Genomic DNA, 21,272 nt, shown 5'->3' on the forward strand with positions numbered 1-21,272 from the left:
GACCACGGCTGGCACTGTGCAGCATCTGCACCTTCCTGATAGGTACTGGGCAAAGCCTGACTCAGCCCCGTTCGGGCCCCCTGGGTCCCCTCCCTCTCCCCCAGATGCTGCCTTCAGTTAAGCTTGGAGACAGATTTCTCGGGATGTTACTGCTCATCCTACATTATGGCCCAGGAAGGTGGCCAAGTGGAGGGGTCTGTGGCGCGCCTCTGTGTTCCTATGTGTGCACATCCTTGCTGAATGCTATTCCATTCACCTCTGACCCCAATCAAACAGATTTCTTCCCCCACAACAGAGGTGATAGTGGTGGCCTCTAGAGCCAGGCTGCACCTGGGAGGGCTGGGGAGGCAGGGAGGGGGGCGCCCCTCAGCCATACCCCATCTCCTACAGAAGTGGGGCATCCTTCCCAGGGTTAGGAGCTTTGTGAACAACTGACCTGAGAGATCCCCTCTAGGTGTCCTCTGGGAAGGGAGCAGAGCCAGCTGAAGGGTGTGGCTCATGAAGGCTTCCCCCCACACCCCCCAAGAGAAAGCAGTCCTGAGAGAGGAGGAAGTTCTCCCTGCCGCACCACCAAGCAAACGCCTGTTATAAAAACAATGACTGATTTGATTGGGTTCTTCCTGCAAGCCTGGGCAGTGCTGAGCGCTGGTAACCCAGCCTCACAGTGACTGAATGAGCCAGGCACTATCATCCCTATTTAACAAATGAGGAAATCAAGGCACAGAGAAGAGAGAGAACTCACAGAGAGCTCAGCAAAATGAGTGGTAGAGCCAGACTCTGCAGCCAGGCTGGCCACCAGGCTTCGGACCTACACTTCAGAATCCCACCACTGGATCCCATGCCCAGGGCTGGCAGGCAGGGACCCTACTGGAAGGGAGCCAATATGCCTCCCTTCTGAGTGCTGCAGCCCCAAGCCCCCATGAAAGCCGTGTCCCACATGAACCATCTCCTCCTCCCAATAGCTTAGCAGGTGGCTGGAACCTGGGAGGGGCGTTTTCCCTGTGGGCACGTCAAAGCCAATGTCCTCCAAGGAGAGGAGTGCAGAAATAGGGGCCAGTTACACACCCTGCTGAACCAGGCTGAGTCCTTTGTCCTCAGAATTCTTGCCTGGCCAAAGCCCACTGCATTTCATCCAGGTAAGAGGAGGCCCAGGAGGGTGGCCAGAGAGGCTCCCAAGCTTGCCCCCTTCTGCCGAGCCCCCAGGGTTCAGGCAGGGACATTGCCACGGTACCCCTCCCCCCTACATGTTTTTAAACAGTCTCTCACCACGAAGAAGGGCAACCAATTCTATTTCTGATTCTGGAAAGTGAGGAGGGCCAACATGTTGCCATGGCAAACTGGAAAGCCCCTCCCCAAGGCTGAGCCCATTCCCCAGGCTGAGGGTTCTCCGCGATGGAAGGACCCAGAAGAACTGGAAGAAGCCCAGTCTTAGGGCAAGGACAGAAGGAGTCTCCTATGTGAGGGCAGGTCCCGACATTGCCTCCTGTCACCCCTCACCTGGCCCCCTCTGAGCAGGCTTCGGGGAAAGGCCCCGACCCCTGTGGAGAGGGTCAGGCTTCAGGAGATGGAGTCAGAGCACCCCAAGAAACCATTCTTTTTTGTGGATCAGGCTAGAACCCTCCTCCTTAGGATGTCTTGAGGGTGGTGGGCCAGAAGGGCATCAAGAGGAGAGGGAAGACTTCAGGACCAGCCAGGTCTCCCAGACCTGATTCTCCAATGCACCTGTATTTTTGGCTTTTTTGTGTTCTCAGGAAACAGCTCTGTCAAATCCTCGGCCTTGTACTCTTCCAGTCTACCTGTCTTCCCCTCTCAGGGCCCTGGGAAGACTCCAAAAATCTAGGATCAAAAGGAGCCACAAAGGGCTCCCAGTGGAGGCAACCACTTGGTAATGGAGTGAAAAGCAAGGCCTGTTTCCCCAGAAGTTGTGCCCGGTGTTCAGGGGTTCGTACACCAGCCGTCCTGCCCCAGACCCCAGAGGGTGCAGACAAGTAGCATTTAGATCTTTAGGGAGGGCATTCTGGGTAGGAGCACAGACCAGGTAAAGGCAGGCTTCTGAAAAGACCTAAAAGGATGCTGTGATCTAGCCTTCTCGGGGTGCTAATGGGAAAGCAAGGTCACCTGGGAGAAAGGAGGCACCCTTGGTCTCCTGGCTCCACAGACTGGTCTGAGTTTCCCACTCCTGACCCTCCTCCCTGGGGCTCTCCAAGTGACCTGTGAGTGCTAACATCCTGCTTCCCTAAAGCCTTTCCTGGCCAGGGCACACCCATTCCAGAGAGGCCTCGGACCCCTCCTCCTCCCTGGTCTCCCTTGCCTGACCCCGAAAGGAAGACAGCCAGGGTGCAGAGAACACCAGCCCCAAGAGGGCCCTTGGTGGGACATGGGGTGATAGTCTACTCCTAACCAGGAATGTGGAATGTAGATCCAGGAGTGCCAGGAGGATGTGGCTTTTGAGCTCCAAGGCATAGGAAATTTAAATAACAGATGTTTAAACAACCTTCCCTGCCAGCCGTGGTGCACTGACCCCTCTGCTGTGATGTGTTACAGCTTAAAAATAGCCCACAATGAACTGCTCCGAGCTCCAATTGACTCAAGCTTACGTAACTCTGCGTGAAAGATGGCCAGCCGCACCAGCCCGGAGGGAGGGCCATAGCACAGATGCCCGGACTGCTCCGGGGCTGAGGCCAGCTCCTCGCCGTCCCTGGGAGCAGCCCCCCAGCCAGGAGCCAGCCTCAGTGGGGGCAGAGCAAGTGCTGCCAGAAGTGCGCATCATTCCATGACAATCGGGAAGAGACCTCTGATCACATCTGCAGAGAGGAGCTGAGATCAGCCCTCTCTCAGGGTCCTTGAAGAACTCAGGCCCCGTGGAGGGTGGGGGCAACTTTAACAACGGGTGACTGGGTCAGAGCCTGTGGGTAAGGAGTCATGTGGGAAGGGTGACTGGGGCTGCCCAAAGGATTCTTTTCCCCCTTCAAAAAGGTGGCTCCCCAGCTGGGAGGAACAGGTCAGCAGGACTGATGCCTGGCTGCAGCTGGGATTACCGTGTGGTCCAGGGGTGGAGTGGACTCCTTGTGGGGGTCTCAGTCTCTATGGTCCAGGCTGCACAGGTGGGGCTTGTGACATGAGAGTGAGCACTGGCTTCCCAGCTGACTGAAGATCCTGGGATCTTGGGATCTTGGCTGCCAGCTGCTCTGAGTCCCCTGCCTTTCCTGATACATTTCCAGATCCCCAGTGCCCAGTCCAAGACTGACCACAAGTGTGCAGGTAGCTAAACCAACGGGAGAGGGAATGGAGGAGAGGAGGCAAGGATGCCCCTGGCATTGGGACCTTCGTGTGCTCCCTCTGCCTCTGTCCTTGCTGAGCCCCAAGGATGCAGCAACCTCCCTCAGCTCCTACCACCTGAGTTCAAAATAGGAACCACCATGGGCCCTGCATCTGAGCTTCTACTGAGCAATAGACCGGTGAGGGCCAAATACTGGGGCATCCTGTCACGGGCCCAGCAAGTGGTTGTCAGGGCCATAAGTGCCTCTGTTTCCCTGAGAAGGTCAAGGCTGGCAGATGGGTGGAGCAGAAGTGGCAGGGGAATGAGTGGCAATGGCAGGGCACAGTCCCAGATTGGGATTCTCATCCTGCAAGAGGACTGTGATCTGGGGACCTCCCTCTACAGGGCAGTGTGACCGTCCCTGCTAGGCTTAGCCGGAATGTCCTGGAACCAGGGACAGAAGGTGCTCAGAGCATTGAGGAAATAGAGAACAAGATGCAGAGGCTGTGGGGAGGCTCAGGAGCGGAACCACCCTCCCTTACAGAGCCTGGAGCTGTGAGCTCCTATCCTGGGTGGACTGATGGGGCTGCGGGGTCACGAGAAACAGTCATTTCTAAGGGGGTCTGGGGACATCAGTGTGAGGGGGCTGGGATCCAGGTGCCCACCCATGGACTGAGCAGGGTCAGGCAAACTCTGCCAACAGCTGGGCAACTTCTGCCAAGCTTTGGGCCAAGAATTCCCACCAGCGGTGTACCAAGTGTGAAGGTCATGGCTCCAGGTCACCATCCTTAAGCCTGAAGAACCCAGCCCACCCAGGAAGCTACCATAGCTGGATGTGAATGTCACAGCTGCCCAGGCTCTTCTTACATCTACACTCATTGAGTTAAAAACCCTGGCTGGAACAAACCCAAGAAGATTGGCAGGAGAGAACGGGGCTTAGCCGGCCCTTCTGTACCAGGTGGGGAAAGCTAGGGGCACTTCACAGAGTTAGCCCCACTCCTCTGGGCTGGTGGAGCTCCACATTTGGGCTGGTTGGACCCTCACGGGGGCAGAGCAGAGGCTTGGAGTAAGGAGATGCTCAGAGCCTGGGGTCTTCACAGAGGGGAGCTCTCCAGCCCAGCCCGGAGTAAACAATGTTCTTCAGCAGAGCCTGGTGGGGGGCTCCATGCTCAACTACGGATCTCTGGGGCTGCTTCTCCCCAGGCAGGGGCAATAAGTGTGAGATGAAGCCTGGGCCGCTCTGAGCCTCTGACACTCCCAACAACGCCCACATCCCCTCACCCCACCCTGGCACTGGGGGTTCCTCCTCTCTCCCACAGGTAAAGGGAGTTAATTTGTAAAGTAGCACCATTGGTGGGCCTCATGGGCTGCACTGAGGGAGTGACTGGGGAGGCCAGGGTCCCAGAAGATCCCAAGGTTTGAAATGGGGCTATATCTGGAGCTCTCAGGTGTGACCCTGTCAGATGTGACCCCAGAGGGCCTTGGGATCCCTGGGAAAATTATCTGAAAGGCTGGGATGGAGGCATAAGGAGGATCTCAGACCACATTCTTGGGCCCCCATCAAAGCAGGTCGGTCAGCCCCATGTCTGCTCTCCAGGTGCCAGACAACAGTGACACCAGTGGGCAGTCAGGAGGCTGTGAGTCATCTGCAGCTTCCTTGGCCCCAGCTCCCATCCTGGCCTCCCTCCAACCTTTACTGGCACCTGTTTGCCCCCAGCCCCAATGGGGCTGCAAGAGAGCAGGATGAGGCAGGGGAATTGGTACCTGTCCTCCACAGCTCATGGTAGAGGCTGGACTCCCAAAGCCCCAGGAGAAACTTCTGCTCACCCCATCCCACTCTAGGGGTAGGCCGAGACCTACCATGGCTACCAGCAACCTTCCCCTTGCACTGGCCACCCACCATGTCTGACATACTATTCAGACCTCTCCCAGGGGAAAGGTAACTCAGCCTTCCCTGGCCCTGGAAGCCCCTCGGAAATCTAGTTCTCCCAGCGCGTCTGGGGGCCTTGAACTAACACCCCTTCCTCTTCTCCCTGGTGGCCCCGTCAGGAATTTGAAACCCTGAAGCAGTTCCAGTTCCTGATACTCCAGCTGGACTTGGGACCACTCAGGTGGCTGTGAGGATGGAACTCAGAGCTTGGGGGCTGCAGCACTGGGGGGAGAAGGTGCAGCTGGGCCATGATCCAGGGGCCCAAGCACCTGCTTAACAGGGGCCCCTCTCTGGAGAATCCTGGCGTCGGAGGCCCTTGGCTCAGAAATACGTCCAAAGCCTGGTATTCTGGCTTCAGGGGAAAGCTGACCCTCCTGATCTGTCCTCTTTCTCCCTTCTCTGAGAACCCTCTCCTGCTAAGCTCCCCTCCCAGGCACAGACCCCTCTCTTACGACGAGCAGACGAGCCAGTGGTCCATGAACTTCAGAGACTCAGCAGGAGCCTCTGTCCAGCTTCAGAGAGGCCCCTGGGCCTTCTCCTCACTCCCCACCCATGGTGGGGAGCTCTTCAGATCCCCAGCATGAGGTCAGAGTAAGAGGACTCCAAGCTGGAGTGGTGGAGACAGTCCTTTCTAACTAGTATGGGGACTACAGCTGTCAGGGTACTCTAGGACATTCCACTCATCCCTCTTCCAACCTCAGGGGTGACACAACTGATTCCCCCTACACACACACACACACACATACACGGACCCTCTAGAGGTCTCTGGCTGAGCACACAAGGCTACAAAACCTCTTCTAGGTCCGAGTGGGGGTCAGGGGTACAGAGGTAAACAGGCAGAGTGCATCTCTACCTCTCCAGATCATAGACCCCTGGTCTTTGGAAACCTGTGCTTCAGCAAAGAGCTTCCTTTTAAGCTTTACCCACATGTCCTCAGGGTCCTTAGGCTCCCCATGGCAGGGCCTCCTTTGGCCCGAGGTGGCAGAGTAGGCAGCACAATAGGTAGAGAACAGCTGGGCAGCTCCAGTTCCAAGGAACGCCCCCCCCCATTTACCGGGGAGCTCTTGCTACAAACCCAGGGTTCCATGGGTGACAGGGCAAAGAGCTGGTAACTCATGGAAGAGGGAGCTTACTCCCCTTAGGGTGAGCTGGGGTCTCCCAACTGGCAGGATGGAGGCCACAGGGCTCCTGAGCAAGACAGAGGAACGACTGCGATGCCTGGCCTGGGCCCAGTCCCTGGCATTCCAGCTGCCCCCTTTAGCATCCAGAGTGTGGGGGAGGAGCTGTTCTTGCTCTCCAGGGGAGTCTTCCCCTCCAGTGGCTATTGTGCGGTGGCCTTGACGAGTATAAATGGCCAGGGCAGTCTAGCATCTTGAACCTAGTGCCTTGAAAGTGTGGATGAGGCCTTGCTGCCGTTCATCTCTCTTAAGGCCGCAAGGGCAATGCTGGCAGGATTTGGGCGGGTGGGGGGAGCTGGTCTTCACACCCTAACAGTGTGTTTGGGGCCGTGGGAGAGCTGCAAGGGGGGCAGGGAGCCCTGAGAAGGGCTAGGAAGGGACAGACTTGGGCTGGGCAAGGGGAGAAGCCATTCTGGCTGCAGCACGCCTGGGTATTCAACCCCACCCCTCTTGGTTCTGTGAAGAAGTCTCCAGGGCCCTGTAACCTGGATTGGGGCCTTGCCCTACCCTTCCTGTTCTCTGGAGCCTTCTTGCTGACCCTACCCCTTTCCAGCCTAGGAGTCTTTATACGTGCCGCTCACTTTCCCCAAAACTCTCTTCCCCCACCTCTGTTTCTGGCACAGTTCCCACCTGACAGGGCCTTAGCAGAAATGTCACCTCCCAGGGAGGCTTCCCTCACCTCTCTTCTCTCTCTAAAGCTGCCCTCCATTCCCTCAAAGCAGCCTGTCTTTCTTTCAAAGCATTGACTACACTTTGCACTTGAATATTCGTTTGGTCGTTTACTAGTTCAAGGGCCAGTGCCTGTATGGTCACCATTGAGTCCCCTGTGCCCAGCAGGTCAAGCACACGCTGGGTACCCCATAAATACTCATTGCATTGAGGATCACGCCACTGCTCCCTCTGTGGAGTGAGGGGCCGAGGGGCCCTGCTCCCTCAGGTCGCCCCTGAAGGTTCAGGGGCAGGGACAGGACAGAGGCCGGCTTGGGCTGCCCCAGGCCTGGCATGGCCCAGTGGCAGTTTGGGATGAATTCCCTGGCTGCTAGGCAGGTCCTATCCCTAGGGCCTGCCTAGAGCTGAGGTCACGTGGGCTGTGGGGGCTCTGAGAGAGGCCGGGGCCGAGCTGTGCGCCTGTGCACAGGCGTGGTCTGTGACTGTTCTGGGAGCTTGCTGGCTTCATCTGAGGTACTAGCACCCAGGTTCACATAGGCTGCAGGCAGCTGCACATAGTGGTCCCCGAGCAGCCTGGCTGCCACGTGCTCTACTTCCTCCACCAGCACTGTGAACGTGGGTCTCACTGCAGGGTCAGCCGCCCAGCAGCGGAGCATCACGGCATACCTGCGGGGAGAGGGGTACATCAGAGTCAGGACGCATCCCTGGCCCAAGATTCTGGGCTGCCCATCCGCTCTGAATCCCCTGGCAGGCCACACAGAGAGGAGGACAGACAACAGGTGGCTGGAGGCGTAGTGCAGAGTGTGGCCCAGGCAGGAGCGACCTCTTCTCAGCATTGCCGTTGCTGTCCCAGTCCTGCTTCCCCACGTGGCAGAGGTCCAGCTGACCCAAAGGTTAGAGCTTGGACTCCTGTGCCCTGTGACCTGAACTATGTGATCTCGGGCAAGCTCCTTAGGCTCTCCCTGCCTCAGGTTCCTGCCCTGATCACAGAGCTGTTGGGCCAGAGGGTGGAAGGATGCCCGTAAGGGGCTTAGCTTAGGGTGCAGCTCACAAGCTATCACAGTCCCATCTTAGGTCTTTTAGGAAGGAAGCCCGTATCCAGTGACATGGAGATTCAAAGTCCTGAGCCATAGACGTAGGGGGTGGTGCCAGTGGCCCCGTGATTCCCAATCAGTGTCTCTCTGGGTTTGCCTGGTGGTGGATCCTAATCTGTGCCTCTTTATTTTGGAAATGCCATGCCTGCCTTAATGACACTAAAGTGCCCTACACACAATAATCTTATTCTCAGACTCTGAGGGTGGTACTGTCCTCATCCCTCAACTTTGCAGATGAGGAAACAGGCCTCGGAGGAGAAGGAACTTGGCCCAGTCTAGTGGGTGCTGTGACAGTCCACCCAGATCCCCCTCTCTTCCCCTAGTGATGGCTGCCGGATCTTGCCTGGAGCCCTCCCTAGGAAGTGCCCCAGGCAGAAAAGAGCTGAATTCCCCAAACTCTCAGTGTGACCAGCGACTTATTAATGTCTAGTCTAGTGACCCAGCCCCTTGATATAAATTTTGTAAAACTCCAAAGAGCCATCCCAGATCAAGCAGCTGCTATGGGATGGGCTACCACCTCTGCTGCATCACAGGGCTCCTGCTTCCTTGGCCCCCAGTCTACCAAGAAACCCCCTGTACACATATCCCCAGCTCAGGGGCTCTGTCAGGGAACCAGACCCAGTTCTTCCTGTTCTAAGCACAGAGGCCTGGGCACAGGCGAGGCACGCGTACTGCTCCTGAAGCTGAACCCTCGCACAGCACCCCTGGGCAGGCATGGTGACAACACAGCTGCCACCAGGCCTTGGGCACGGGGAATCTGAAACTATATTCAGTAGGGAAAAATTGTGATCTGGAGATGTGGAGGGGGCTAGTGTGGGAGCTAATGGAACCTTTCCTTGAGGTTAAGTGAATGGAAAAGATGGAAAACAGGCCCCCTTGGCGGGGGTGGGGTGAGAGGAGTGCTGAGAAATCAAATCACTGGCCTCAACCCAGACTCTGAGTGGGGAGTACTGTTACCATGGCAACCATGATATCCTCCCAGCACTCAGCCCCAAATGGGGGTGGAAACAGTCCACAGACGAGGAAACTGAGGCCCAGAGAGGCACCTTTCTGGGTCGGCCAAGGGAGTAGTCAGAGAGCCAGGCAAGAGCTCTGTCTCCTGCTCCTCCCTTGCCTCTGGGGTCCCACGCCCTCCCACCTCCACCCCTGCATACTCACAGAGAATTGGGACAATACTCAGGCTGGGGCAGGCGCCGACCCTGGGCCAGGAATTGAGTGAGGTCGAAAGGGTCCATATGGGGGTATGGTGGGGCTCCCCGTGTCAGCAGCTCCCACAACAGCACACCAAACGACCACTGTGGGAAGGGGAAAGGAGACTCAACTCTTACGCTCAAATCTGGGGGCAGGTACCCCACCCCGCCGCCAGGTCCCCAGAGCCCTTCAGCTGGAAATCAGTCAGAGCTCACTCCTCAATACTTCACAAGCATCTTCCCTCTGTGTCTTCTCACCACCAGCCTCTACCCAGAGTTGGGCCTGGGCAGGCCCTGTATGGTCTGGAAGGAGCCAGTGAGTTCACAGGCCCCTGTTGCCCTGTAAGGAGTCCATCCTAGACCTACTCCAGAGGTGGGCAGACGTGCCCACCTGTGGGGGCTGCTTAGCCTGGGTATTCCCAGGACTCAGATCACCAGATGGAGCCAAATGGGCAAGGCCCAGGGCTCCCCCAGGACCCTGAGGACTTGTGGACTCTAGGGCAGGTGGGGCCTCACCACGTCAGACTTGGTGGTAAATCTGTAGGTCTGCAGGCTCTCCAGCGCCATCCATTTGACAGGGAGGCGAGCGTGGCGATGCTGCCGGACACTGTAGTACTCCTTGTCCAGGACGTCGCGGGCCAGGCCAAAATCAGCCACCTTGACAATGAATGACTCGTCCAGCCTGAGGGTGAGGGGCGGGAATCACACTCAGGACCAGCCACCACCAGGCCCTGAACCCATCTGTTCCAGGCCTTCCCAGAGCTTCAGAGTCACAGTGGCCAGTCAAAGCCTGAGCCAGGCAGATAGGAAAATGGAGGGCCAGAGAAGGGAGGACATGACCAGGGGTACCCAGCAAGGGCTGGAGGGAGGGCCATCCCCTGAGGTGCCCCACCCCCGCTTGCATCACCCCGAATGCCCTGGCCCCTCACATGCAGTTCCGAGCAGCCAGGTCCCTGTGCACAAACTTCTGCTCTGCCAGGTACTCCATGCCGCGGGCCACCTGAAGGCCGAAGCTGACAAGGTCCTTCACTGTGGGATTCTGGGGGCCACAGGTGGGTCCGTAAGCAAGGGCCTCACAGCACGTCCCCAGCCCTTGCCCATGTCTCCTGACCCACACCCCCACGCAGCCCAGGGCACCCGAGCACGGACCCGCTGGGGCGAGCGGATGAACCGAAGCAGGTCTCCGTGGCGCATGTAGGGCAGCAGCACACGGGGCAGCCCTTCCGGGGGCAGCACGATGCCAATGAGAGCCAGCACGTTCGGGTGGCGCAGACCGCGCATCAGCAGCCCTTCGCGCAGGAAGGCTTCCACCTCCTGCCCCTCCGTGATGCCTGCAGAGCAGCTGCAGTCAGGCTCAGAGGCTGGGGCAGATGGGGGAATGGAGAAGAGTGGTCTTCTGCTCAGGGTCACTCAGCAAGGTGGGAGCACCGCAGGGACAGGGACCCACTTACGACTCAGCGACTTGATGGCACAGTGGATTCGATTCTGGTCCTCGTCTATGTATTCTCCATGATAGACAACTCCAAAGTGGCCTGGTGAAGGGAAGACGGTGAGAGGGCCCCAGTGCCTGGGGGGTGCACACCACGCCCTCTCGCTGGGAACGAAACCCCAGAGCACCAATGGGCCAATGGGATGTTAAAAACAAGCAGCAGCTACACAGTGGCAGAGCCTGCCGCCTGCCCGTGCCTGCCTGATCTGCCCCAGAATCCACCGAAGCCAGAATGAATTCCTATTCCACAGAGGAGCAAATGGAGGTTCAGAGAAGTTCCGTGGTATTCCCAACGTCACAGAGCTTGGGGAGAAGGCCAGAGCAGAGCCCTGCCTAAATGTCCCTTGAGCCCACACCATCTCAGGACTCCATCTGTGCCCCAGCCCCACCTGTCCTGGCCCCCACACCTTTGCCAATGACTCGGTCACTGTGGGTGACCACCCGCTCATGGGGGATCAGTACATCCTTGACCTCAGCCAGGAGCACAGAGTCCAAGTCCCCAAGCTGGATGGATGCCGTCCGCAGCAGTGGGACGCAGGACCCATCTCCACTGTCTGAGGAGGATGCTTTATGGTCCCGGCTGGTGGAATCCGGACAATCCAGACCATTGGCGTCAGGGGCTGCTGTGGAGGAAAGGGAATGAGGGGCCTATAGAGCAGAGGGCGTGGCTCCAGCTTTCAGTGCTGTCCCCTGTCTCACCAAGGCCATTTCTGTAGTCAGAGCCCGACCGGAGCACAGGTAGGGGCATGGCTCCGGCCATCTGGTCCAAGGATGCCAGGTCACCTGGGTTTAGAGACAGGCCGGTGGAAAGACAGTCCTTGGTGGCCAGCCTCCAAACTCCTATAAGCTGCCCTGTACCCCAGGGGTATGGGCAGACCTCCAAGAAAGGATATAGGGACTTGGAGAGGTCGTGGTTTGGGGCTACAGGCTGAGTCAGAGGGGAGTGGAGAGCTCACCTAGCTGTTTCCTCCGCCAGTAGCTGAAGATCAGTGCAGCAACCAGCGCAGCCACAAGCAGGAGAAGGGCCAGCAGGAGACCGAGGAGTAGCCCCTGGGGGACCCCCTCTGGACCCGGCCGTACCACCCTGCCCAGGATGTGACATTCACGATCCACGCAGACCTGGGGGCAGGTAGCAGCTCAGGCCCAGCCCACAAGCCCTGGCCCCCGTCTCCTGTGGGGGGGCCAGCTGAGCTGCCTACCTGCAGTGGGAGGCCATCCTTGTCAAGTTGCAGGGAGGGGGGCAGAGGGCAGATGACCACATCGCCCCGGAGCTCATGTTGGCAGCTCTTACCATCCATGGTCACGTTCACATCCACACAATCAGCCACAGCGCCCAGCCCAATATACTGCAGAGACAGTCATGAGGACTGGCCAGTGCCCCCATCTCCTCCAGGCAAGGCTTCAGCCCTAACCCTCTACTGTCCCTGACCTCCACCCTCCACACTTACCTCAAACTTAACAGCATGCTCCTCTGGCTTCAGTGGGGCCAGGTCGGTGCTGGGTGGATGGGGTGGGGGCAGGAAGCGAAAGCCAGGCAGTGTAAAGCCAGCAGCTCCATCCCCCTGGGCACTCAGGTTCCCTGTCACCCACCCCTGGGGGCTTCGGACCACATATTCAGGCAGGCGGCACGACTGCTGCTCCGGGAGCTGCCGCTCACACTGCTGGGGCCCAGGCAAGAGTAGTTGGCCAGGCGTTCCTCCTCCAGCCAACCCAGGCTCCTCAGCCCAGCAGGGGGTAGAGCTGGAACTAGAGGACCCATCCAGCCTTCCTCCCTCAGGCTAGTGCCCACTTGTCAGCTGCCCATGCCCACTCACACTGTTTTCCACTGCTCTGAGCCCATCGTAGAATGACAGCACTAGGCGCCATGCGGAAGTCAGATGCTGGCCATAGACGGTGACCTGGGAGCCTCTGTGGAGGAGAGCAGTGTGATGGGCTTGGGGTGCTCTCTCAGGCTGGCTCCCTCATTCCCAAGAGACCAGAGCGGGCAAGGGGGTGCCACTTACACGTAGCCACAGTTGGGGCTGATGCCCAGCACAACGGGGTCTTCCAGGTAGCGGAAGTTCCAGGAGCCAGGCACCACAGCGCCCCCTACCTGCAGGCGAATGGGAACGCTGGCCGTAGCTGCCGCAGGGGGCGTGGTACATAAAAGCTGCCCCTCGCTAACCCTGCAGAATGAGGGAGTGGGGTGGGGGGAGAATTGGGCTCAGGATCACCCTCCGTGAAGGCCAGACCTACCTTTTCCAAGGGTCTACCAATCCTTCCCAGTTCCTCTGTTGGTCATCAAAACCTGCCCATACTCAGTGGGTGTGTTTGAAGATAGGGTCATGAAGTCTTCCATAAAGGTAAGGCGGGAACGGGTTCCCCACAGCCTTGGTTGGAGCTAATAAACTCTGTGATGGGCTGTCTTGCCATCTCCAAACCACCTCTGGGCTGGAAGGGGCATCAGACCCTTCTTCCTGGACCTGCTCCCTACACGGGCCATCGGACCAATCTCTTCTCTCTCTGCCTGGGCAGGATCCACGTCTCACCTGGTGAAGGCTCCCTGGGGTGGGACCCTGTAGCCTCCCTTTCCCCGGCCTGTTGGCACTTACCGTTCCAGTGGGCACTCAGTCCCGTTGACCAGCACAGCCTGACTGGTGCCTAAAGACAGGCCCTCGCCTTCAAGGGTGAGGCGGGTGCCCCCTGCCCGTGGGCCAAAGAGGGGTTTTACTGCTCTCAGCACTGGCTCCTAAGAGGGTATGGAGATGGCTTAGCTTGACATAAAAGGCCTTCCACTCCAAGCCCTTCCCTGCCTGTACTGCCAGGCTGGCCAAGGGCACAGACAAGGCAAAGTAGCCTCACCATGAAAGAGAAGCCTTGCAGCGTGGAGGTGCCATCTACACGGAAGTGCTTGCCTGGAGACATGTTGCTCACGGTGAGGCTGATATTGGCGGGCCCAGCCAGCTGCATGTCCAAGGGCTCCACCTCACACTCAAGCTCCTCTACAAAGTCTTTCTGGAACACTGGTCTAGGGCACCGGGGGAATATGAGGTCAGTCAGGGGACACACAGGCTTGGCCTCGTGCCCGCCACATATCACAGGTCTCCTCCAGGCCTAAAGATGGTGTCTCTTCACTCCTCCCCTTCCTCTAGGGTAGGCAGGAGCTGGTGAGGCAGGGTCAACCTTGCCCAGTTCCACAACTCGACAGATGGGTAGGGGATATACAGGCTCAAGAAGGGACAGAGATGTCTCCTCAGACACCAAGCAGCCAGAGCCACTGCAGCTTCCCTCCTACCTTCTTGCCCCTGTAAGCAGAAGACAGGGTCTCACAGGGAAGGGGCAGCGTGGTCACCCCTGTCAGGGACAGGAAGGGCAGACACCAGTTTATACCTGGGGTTTGAACTGTCCTTGGGCAGCAGTCGGCAGGGACTTTGGCCCACGGTGACCTGATGGGTACCTTCATGTACCAGCTCAGGAGGGTGTGGGTAGAAGTTGGAGCCGCACAGGGTCAGCCTTGTGCTGCCCCTTCGGGGTCCACTCTGTGGGTAGAACTGAAGAGGGGGAGAGAGACTGAGGCCCTGTGTGGGTCAGGGCTCTCAGCTATCTGCTTTCCCCAGAGTTTTCAATCATGCCCCTTGCCTGCCCTCCCTCCAGTCCCCTAGGTCACTCCCTAGCCCTCACTTGGGCACTGTTCTGCCTCCAAGTCTCTACATGGGCCATCCCCTCTGGCAAGAATACACTTCTTATCAATATGGAGGACATTCAAGGCCTGAGGATCATGGTTAAGACATGCTGATCCACCTCCCCCAACCCGCCTGGGTGGCTCAGTTTGTTAAGCATTGGACTCTTGATTTTGGCTCAGGTTATGATCTCAGGGTTGTGAGATCGAGCCCCATGTTGGGCTCTACCCTCAGCAGGGAGTCTGCTTAAGATTCTTTCCCTCTGACTCTCCCCTGCTCATGTGCATGTATACGCTCTCTCAAATAAATAAATCTTTTTTTAATGATTATGATGATAATCTTTTTTTTTAAGATTTTACTTATTTATTTGATAGAGGGAGACACAGGAAGAGAGGGAGAGGGAGAAGCAGGCTCCTTGCTGAGCAGGGAGCCTGTAGTGGGCCTTGATCCCAGGACCCTGAGCCAAAGGGAGATGCTTAATGACTGAGCCACCCAGCCACCCCTCAAATATATAAATCTTAAAAAAAAAAACCCCAAAAATAAAAAACCAGAATAAATAGTATATAAAAAAAAAAAAAGACACGCTGAGCCCCACCCCAGGCCCAGCTTATCCCACCTGTTCCTCACCAGGCAAGCCATACCTCAGTAAGCTCAGGTGGGCAATGATCCTGTTGCCAGGAGCCAGGACACTCCTTCTGCCGGCCACACGTGTTCCCACACCAGCCACAGCCCATGAAACGCTGTGCCCGTAGACAGCTCCCACAGGTGAGGAAGTGACGGCAGCCGGGGCCCTGGATAGGTACTTGGAAGACCTTGGAGAGGCAGACAGGTGGCTAGGAGTGGGGGAGGGGACCAGACCCCATAGATGTCCTAGTTATTGTAGGTCCCGGTGGTGAGACCTGTGTGTCAGTGCTTCTGGGATTGGATGGAGGGGCTATGCTCCCATGACCTTGGCCCCAGGCCTGACCCCAGTCCCACCTTACCTGGTCCCCAGAGGCAAAGAACAGGTGGTCTCCAAGGCGACTGACATCTGGTCTCATGGGCTGCCCACTGCAGCCCAGTGAGAAGTTGGACACATACAGCAAATAGTTGAGAGATCTGGCCAGCTCCACCTGGGACAGGTTAGCCATGACCAAAATGGAAATGGGGAATGGGGACCCAGGGACAAAAAGCCATGGAGATGGGGGTCCTACCTGCAGGATGCGCCCATCAGCTGTGCCCATGTGGGCCACTGTGACATTGTCGAGGCGTGTCACATGCAGTGCAGTGACCTGCACGGGTCCTAAGAGCCCGTTGAAGAGGTCCACACGTGACAGGCTCCCATGGACCAGCAGAGGGAAGTGATGGCAGCTGGTGTTGAGGCTGGGGGCCTCCCGGCCAGGCTGGGGAGGGTCAGGGAAGGGATCGGGGCTCATCACCACACACTGGCCCCTGGGGCCCTCTGTCAGTGACCACAGCAGTCCCAACCCCCATCCCTTACCTGGCTTAGCTAGATAAGGCCCCACGTCTGCCTGTTACCTGCCGCCTTCCACCTGTGGGCCTCTCAGAGGCAGTAAGGCCAGGAAGGAAAGCCCGGGCTAGAAGACCGGCTTCTCCTGCGCCTTGCTCTGACTTGCCATGTTCATTCTGATATTGACTTAGAGTCTTACAGGCCCAACCCCATTCTGTCCTCACAACCACCTATAAAGTGGATGCTTTCACCACCTCCATTTTGCAGATAAGGAAATGGGCTCAGAGAGCGTTTGATTACTTGTCCAAGGTCTTATACCCTCTCATGAGAGGGACCTGGTAAGAAGTCCGAGCTCTTGACCAGAGCCCTCTTCCGCCCCCTGCCGATTATGCCCTGCACTTAGCTTGGGCTAGCATTTCCTCTCCTGCTGCAGTGGCTAAACTCTGAAGGTAATTGAGCCAGAATGGGACTGGTAACATGGTCCTTCTCCCTGAAATTCCAAAGATCTTCCCACACCTCCAGCTGCTACCTGTATCCCCTTCAGGGTACAAAAGGGAAAAATCAAGGCCTGAAGGCTAGACCCCAGGGATTGTGAGACACCTCTCCCCGGCTCTTAATAAGAAGGTGTTTTGGGGGCTGCACTCAAGCCCCAAGGCAGGACTGTGGAAGCTTCTGGGAAGTCAGATCAGGTAAGAATGCAAGGGACTGGAGCTGAGTGCAAAGCGTAGGCAGGGCTCAGTAGCCTAGCTGTTCGGGACCTTCCCTTGCTAGGCCCAAGGCTCCCACCAAACCAAGTACGCTAACCTAGTGGTCAGACCTCAGTGCTGATCAGAAGCCCTGGGGGTGCAGAGCTGGGCCTAAAAACTCCACACACTCTTTGTCTGTAGCCTGGGTGGGTGGGAACTGGGACTCTGTCCTCACTTGAGGTGGGGAAAGGGGCCTGGCCTTCACCGGAAGCCATTCAGGTGTTTTCAGCATGACTCAGGGACAGGTGAGGCTGAGGGGTGGAAAAGAGGCCCTACCCTGGTAAGGGCCACACCCCTGTCTGCTCGCCTCTGGGTTCCAGGGCCTTCGCTCTGTGTTTCCAGGCTTGTCTATGAGCCCTTGGCTCTGGAAAACATGACTCAAGTGTCCAGGGCCACACAGAGGGTGACTGCTCCAGACTTAAACCGTACCTGAACCCACAGAGGGCAGGTGCCACATAAGAGTCCCACAGGCTTCCTGAGGCCAGCTGCAATCAGCACACAGTGGGTGGTGCCCTGGAGGCTACGTGCCTAGTCACCCGACAAACACAGCATAGGCTGGTTCACACACCTCCCAGGGGCCTGGCCAGCTTGGGAGCCATCTTGAGATTAGTCCTCCTAGAACCTAGCACTGCCAACTCAGGCTGGATGTCTTCTGACCTACTGACCACTAGCCAAGTCAGGGAGAGGTTCAGACTCCCCAGAGGGAAAGAAAGGAGGGCAGGCAGGGCTGCCCAGGCCCAGGTCTCTCCATCCCTAGGTCTCCTCAACCCAGAGGGACTCAGCTAAGGGAGTGAGGCTGGAGATCCCCCACTCCTCACTGTGTGTAAGTTCTCCCACCTCTGAGGCATCAATAAGAGCTTGAAAGGAGTCATTGGAGAATAGCACAGAAGGGCCAGGGCCACAGGGCAACCTAAGACTCTGTGAGCAGTGACTGTGAGCTCACTGAAAGCCCATTCATCTCATGCGTGTTCACCCCATTGCCTTAGCTTAATCTCTTATAAGCTAGGGTAGGACTGTTTCAATGGCTCTAAAGGGTCAGTTTGGGTTTGATCCTCAGCATCTTAAAGAATGTCCTGTTTGTCTCTGCTCCAGCTCCCTGACACCATGGCTGGAGAGAACCTGGGTAGTGTCTGCTGGAAAGAGCCCCCAGTTCAGCGTGGGCTGGGAGACCTCCCATCTGGGGTGAAAAGGGGAACATGAATCAGGGCCCCAACTACAGTGGAAGAAAGTTTGGGACTCCTTCATGGTGAACCAATTTCAACCACCCCCTCCTAAGGCTTTACTCATCCCCAGATGTTTATAGCTGTTACTTGCACAAGACTGGGGTGAGCCTCCTGGAATTTACTAGAGCCTAGCCGCCTCCGTGTCCTAGGTCCTCCCCACAGAGAACCCCCATAGAGAATAATCAGGGACAAGTGAAGCCCAAGCCATGCAGGCTCTCGGAGAAGCCCCCAACCTTCCAAGGCCCGGGAGGCTCCCTGAATTGGGGGTGTGGTGGGGGCTTTCTCCGACAACTCCTGCCCCACCCTCCTTGGAGTGCTGAACAAAACAAGTGCTTCCAAAGGGAAAACGAAACTGTGTTGGTGAGCAGCTGTATCTGTGTGATTCTGTTAGCATCTGCCGTGTGGGGGGCTGTTTTTCTGTGGATGTCCCTGAGGATGTGTGTGTGTTGTGGGCAGGTAGGAGGGGATCCCATCCTTCTACCCGGACTTTGGCAATGTGTCTGCCAAAGACAGTTGTGATGCCATCTGGTTCTCACACAATCTGGGAAACTACCTAAAAAAATCAGAGGCCACGGTACCTGAGAGGGTGAAAGAGCAAAATGGAGGAGCAACAGGGGCTAGCCTGACTGAGAGGGGGACCTCCAGGGTAGCCTGGGCTTGGCTGATGCCCGCACCCCGGGCACCGCTCCACCCTGCCGCCCCCCCAGCGCTGAGGAACTGCGTGGAAGAGAAAACTTCTCCCCTCCTGCCCTTTCTCCTCCCGGCCCTTCTCACTGCATTCAGTTCACAGGACAGGGCCCCTTCTTTCTGCTCACCGGGTTGGGGCAAAAACTATGCGACTGGAAGAAGTCGAGGCCTCGCCGCATGCCCTGGGGGACAGGAGACTCACAGCAGCGCTTCACACCCTGCTCGATGACAGTGTCCACCAGGTGGATGGGAAAGGCACAGACGACAGAGTTGGGATTCACACCGGGGCTGCCGTCTCTCCTGGCCGTGAAGACTCCAAATAGCACTTCCTGGCCCTCCCGGATGCTCAGCTCAGTGGCCAACCGGCTGCCCACTGGAGCGGTGTGCGCGGCTCTCAGCACCGGGTAGGGCTGTCCTCCCTCGGCGGCCCCGCGGCGCCGGCGTTTAGGCGCGAATCGGCAGTCCAGGACCAGCTCACGGTAGTCTCCCAGCTCCGGCTCAGCAGCGTTGAGCCGTGCCAGGCGCGTGTGCAAGGCTCTCGGGGCGGCTGTCACGCTGGCCCGCTGCACGGTCAGGAAATAGACAAAGGCTCCGGCACGGAAACTGTACACGTACTCGATAGGGTAGGAAGCGAGGTACTGGGGCAGCACCGACAGCGCTGCGAAGCCGGATGCGAATCCAGAGGCATCGGCCTTGAGTCGCCGGATGGACACTGAGCGCGGGCTGAAGCTCGCTGCCACAGTCTCGTCCAGTGAGGATGCCACGTAGAAGTAGGAGGCATGGCCCTGCTCAACTACAGTCACAACAGTGCCCAGAGGGCTGGCCACGCAGTCAGGACAGTCCTCGGGTTGGTTGTGGTGGGCGGAGAAGAGGCAGATTGGCGGTGCCAGGTGCAAAGCTGTCCCTCCCGGCTCAAGCTCGTGCAGGAAGCAGCGGCCGTGCAGGCTAGAGCCGCAGCTGACCAGCGCAGGCAGCGCCGGCTCCATTACCAGCACCTGTGCATCTGTGTCTCCCTGTGGGCCGTGGGGGCCCGGGCCACAGGCTGCACATGTCTGGCAGCCAGGGTCCCCAACAGGGCCCGTGGCCAGGCTCTCTACTGGCTGTAAGCCAGGCCCAAGCACGTACAGGCGATTGCGTGTAGCCACGAACACCGCACTCCCGTCCTCGCCGCCCTCGTAGGTCGTTACAGCCTGTACTGGACCTCCGGCCGAGAAGCTGGGCACCTCGTACTCCACGTCAAAATTGCGCAAGGCAGCGAAGGTGGTGCGTGGGCACTGCCAGGACCCTCTGGTCAGGAGCGGCGGCAGCACCAGCACCAGCAGCAGCAGTAACAGCGAGGGCTGGGAGGACAGCGGGAGAATCTCCATCCAGGCCCAGCGGGGGCCCCGCAGGGACTCCTGCTGGTCGGAGCCTGGCTGGGAGCAGACTCAAGGGGAAGTCGAGGCTGGGACCCGCGTCGAGAGCCAGTCCTGAGAGCCCTCAGGCAGCTGAGCCCCGCCCGGGGCTACCGTGCTGCCCAGCGCCCTCCCCTGCCCTCGGGTCTGAGCACCTGGCACCAGGTGGACTCACACACTCCCCGCCGGGAAACAGAGAGGCCGCCTCACCTGCCACCCACTCTGCGGCTCCAAGCCGGGGCTTAGAGCAAAGTCGGCCGGAGGGCGCTGGGCGGGGCGGGCGGGGCCAGAGTGTGGGGGCGGAGCTGTGGGCGGGGCCTGTCGAAGGCCTGGGCTAGGCAGCCCCTCAGCCAAGCCAACTTTCCAGGCCCTCGCAGCCCTGTCACTTACACTTCTCGGGCGTGTTTTTCTCAGTGACGTGTGGGTGGTGTGCGTGGAGTGGCCCGGAGAGAGGTAAGGAGGCCTGAGCTGTCCCTTCCCGCCCCCCCCCAAGACCGACTAGGCTGAAGTGAGGAGGGATCGGGGCCCACCACCAGTGAGGGTTTGAGGACCACCTGGCTTATTTCTTCCCTTGTCACCAGTAGCAACACACTCAGACGCTTCCTAAACAGGTCTTGAGGGCCCCTGAGAGGCCAAGAATGTGTGGAAGACCAGAGGGGAGACATGGGACCCCCCAGAGGTACTGCTACTCTCTGTGGCCAGGAGCCATTATTCTTGCGCGTGCCCTGGGATGTCAGTGATGGGATGGTGTCAGAGGAGAGAGTTGCACCCTACCTGCCCAAGGCGGTAGGAGTTATGAGTTGGGGCCTACCCTGCGGGCTGGACATCAGAGTCAGAGGAGATCTGGCTTATGTGGAGGCCCAACCCTAGCTCTGGTACTTCCACCGCTGCCTCTGTAGGCAGAAGTTGCAGCATGGGGATAACAAAACATAATGGTTACCTTCTTTGCTGACTGTGCTCCAGTGCTCCCTGATATGGGGGAAACATGGGCTTTGATAGGGGACCTTTAACCTGCATAGGGTGGCCCTAGGCTGAGGTCGGAGGGATCTGTGAACTCTGGGTCCCAGGGCTTTGGCAGGTAAGAGGGGTGGGGAAGAGAGGAGCTTTCAGCCCAGCAGGATTCATTCAGCCTGACTTTTGGAGCTGTATCTCCTGTACTCCCCCATCCAGACCATACTCCTTGTCCCTCCTTCCAGGAGCACCTTTTTCCTTTCCTCCTCTTGAAACTTAGATGGCACCTCCTCCAGGAAGCCCTCCTGATCCTGGCAATGCCAGAACCATTTCGTGGGCCCCACAGATCCTGT

At 58.2% G+C, this 21,272-nt stretch overlaps 1 protein-coding gene across 1 annotated transcript; it reads right to left on the reverse strand.

The window, feature by feature from the left end:
• Window positions 1-7,119: 7,119 nt before the first annotated feature.
• MST1R (macrophage stimulating 1 receptor) lies at window positions 7,120-20,197 on the reverse strand. Its single transcript, XM_032868091.1, has 20 exons — window positions 18,703-20,197; window positions 15,662-15,850; window positions 15,452-15,580; window positions 15,110-15,280; window positions 14,179-14,339; window positions 13,651-13,816; window positions 13,401-13,537; window positions 12,813-12,974; window positions 12,624-12,717; window positions 12,258-12,470; window positions 12,009-12,155; window positions 11,766-11,928; window positions 11,509-11,592; window positions 11,217-11,432; window positions 10,772-10,852; window positions 10,470-10,651; window positions 10,250-10,359; window positions 9,837-10,002; window positions 9,289-9,425; window positions 7,120-7,702 (listed from the first exon to the last, which is right to left on the reverse strand). Exons 1-20 carry the CDS (start codon window positions 19,939-19,941, stop codon window positions 7,447-7,449), a joined length of 4,203 nt encoding a protein of 1,400 aa, XP_032723982.1. The 5' UTR covers window positions 19,942-20,197; the 3' UTR covers window positions 7,120-7,446.
• Between the last annotated feature and the right edge of the window lie 1,075 nt (window positions 20,198-21,272).

The sequence above is a fragment of the Lontra canadensis genome, unplaced genomic scaffold (genome assembly GCF_010015895.1).
Source record: "Lontra canadensis isolate GAN:19392208 unplaced genomic scaffold, GSC_riverotter_1.0 scaffold35, whole genome shotgun sequence".
In the NCBI taxonomy this organism is placed as follows: domain Eukaryota; kingdom Metazoa; phylum Chordata; class Mammalia; order Carnivora; family Mustelidae; genus Lontra; species Lontra canadensis.

Coding starts and splice junctions, on each gene's coding strand:
- MST1R (XM_032868091.1), bottom strand. CDS start 19,941: ATGGAGATTCTCCCGCTGTCCTCCCAGCCCTCGCTGTTACTGCTGCTG. Junction 11,433..11,508: donor TGACTACAGAAATGGCCTTG/GTGAGACAGGGG, acceptor TTTCCTCCACAG/CAGCCCCTGACGCCAATGGT. Junction 10,360..10,469: donor TCATCCGCTCGCCCCAGCGG/GTCCGTGCTCGG, acceptor TGTGGCCCCCAG/AATCCCACAGTGAAGGACCT.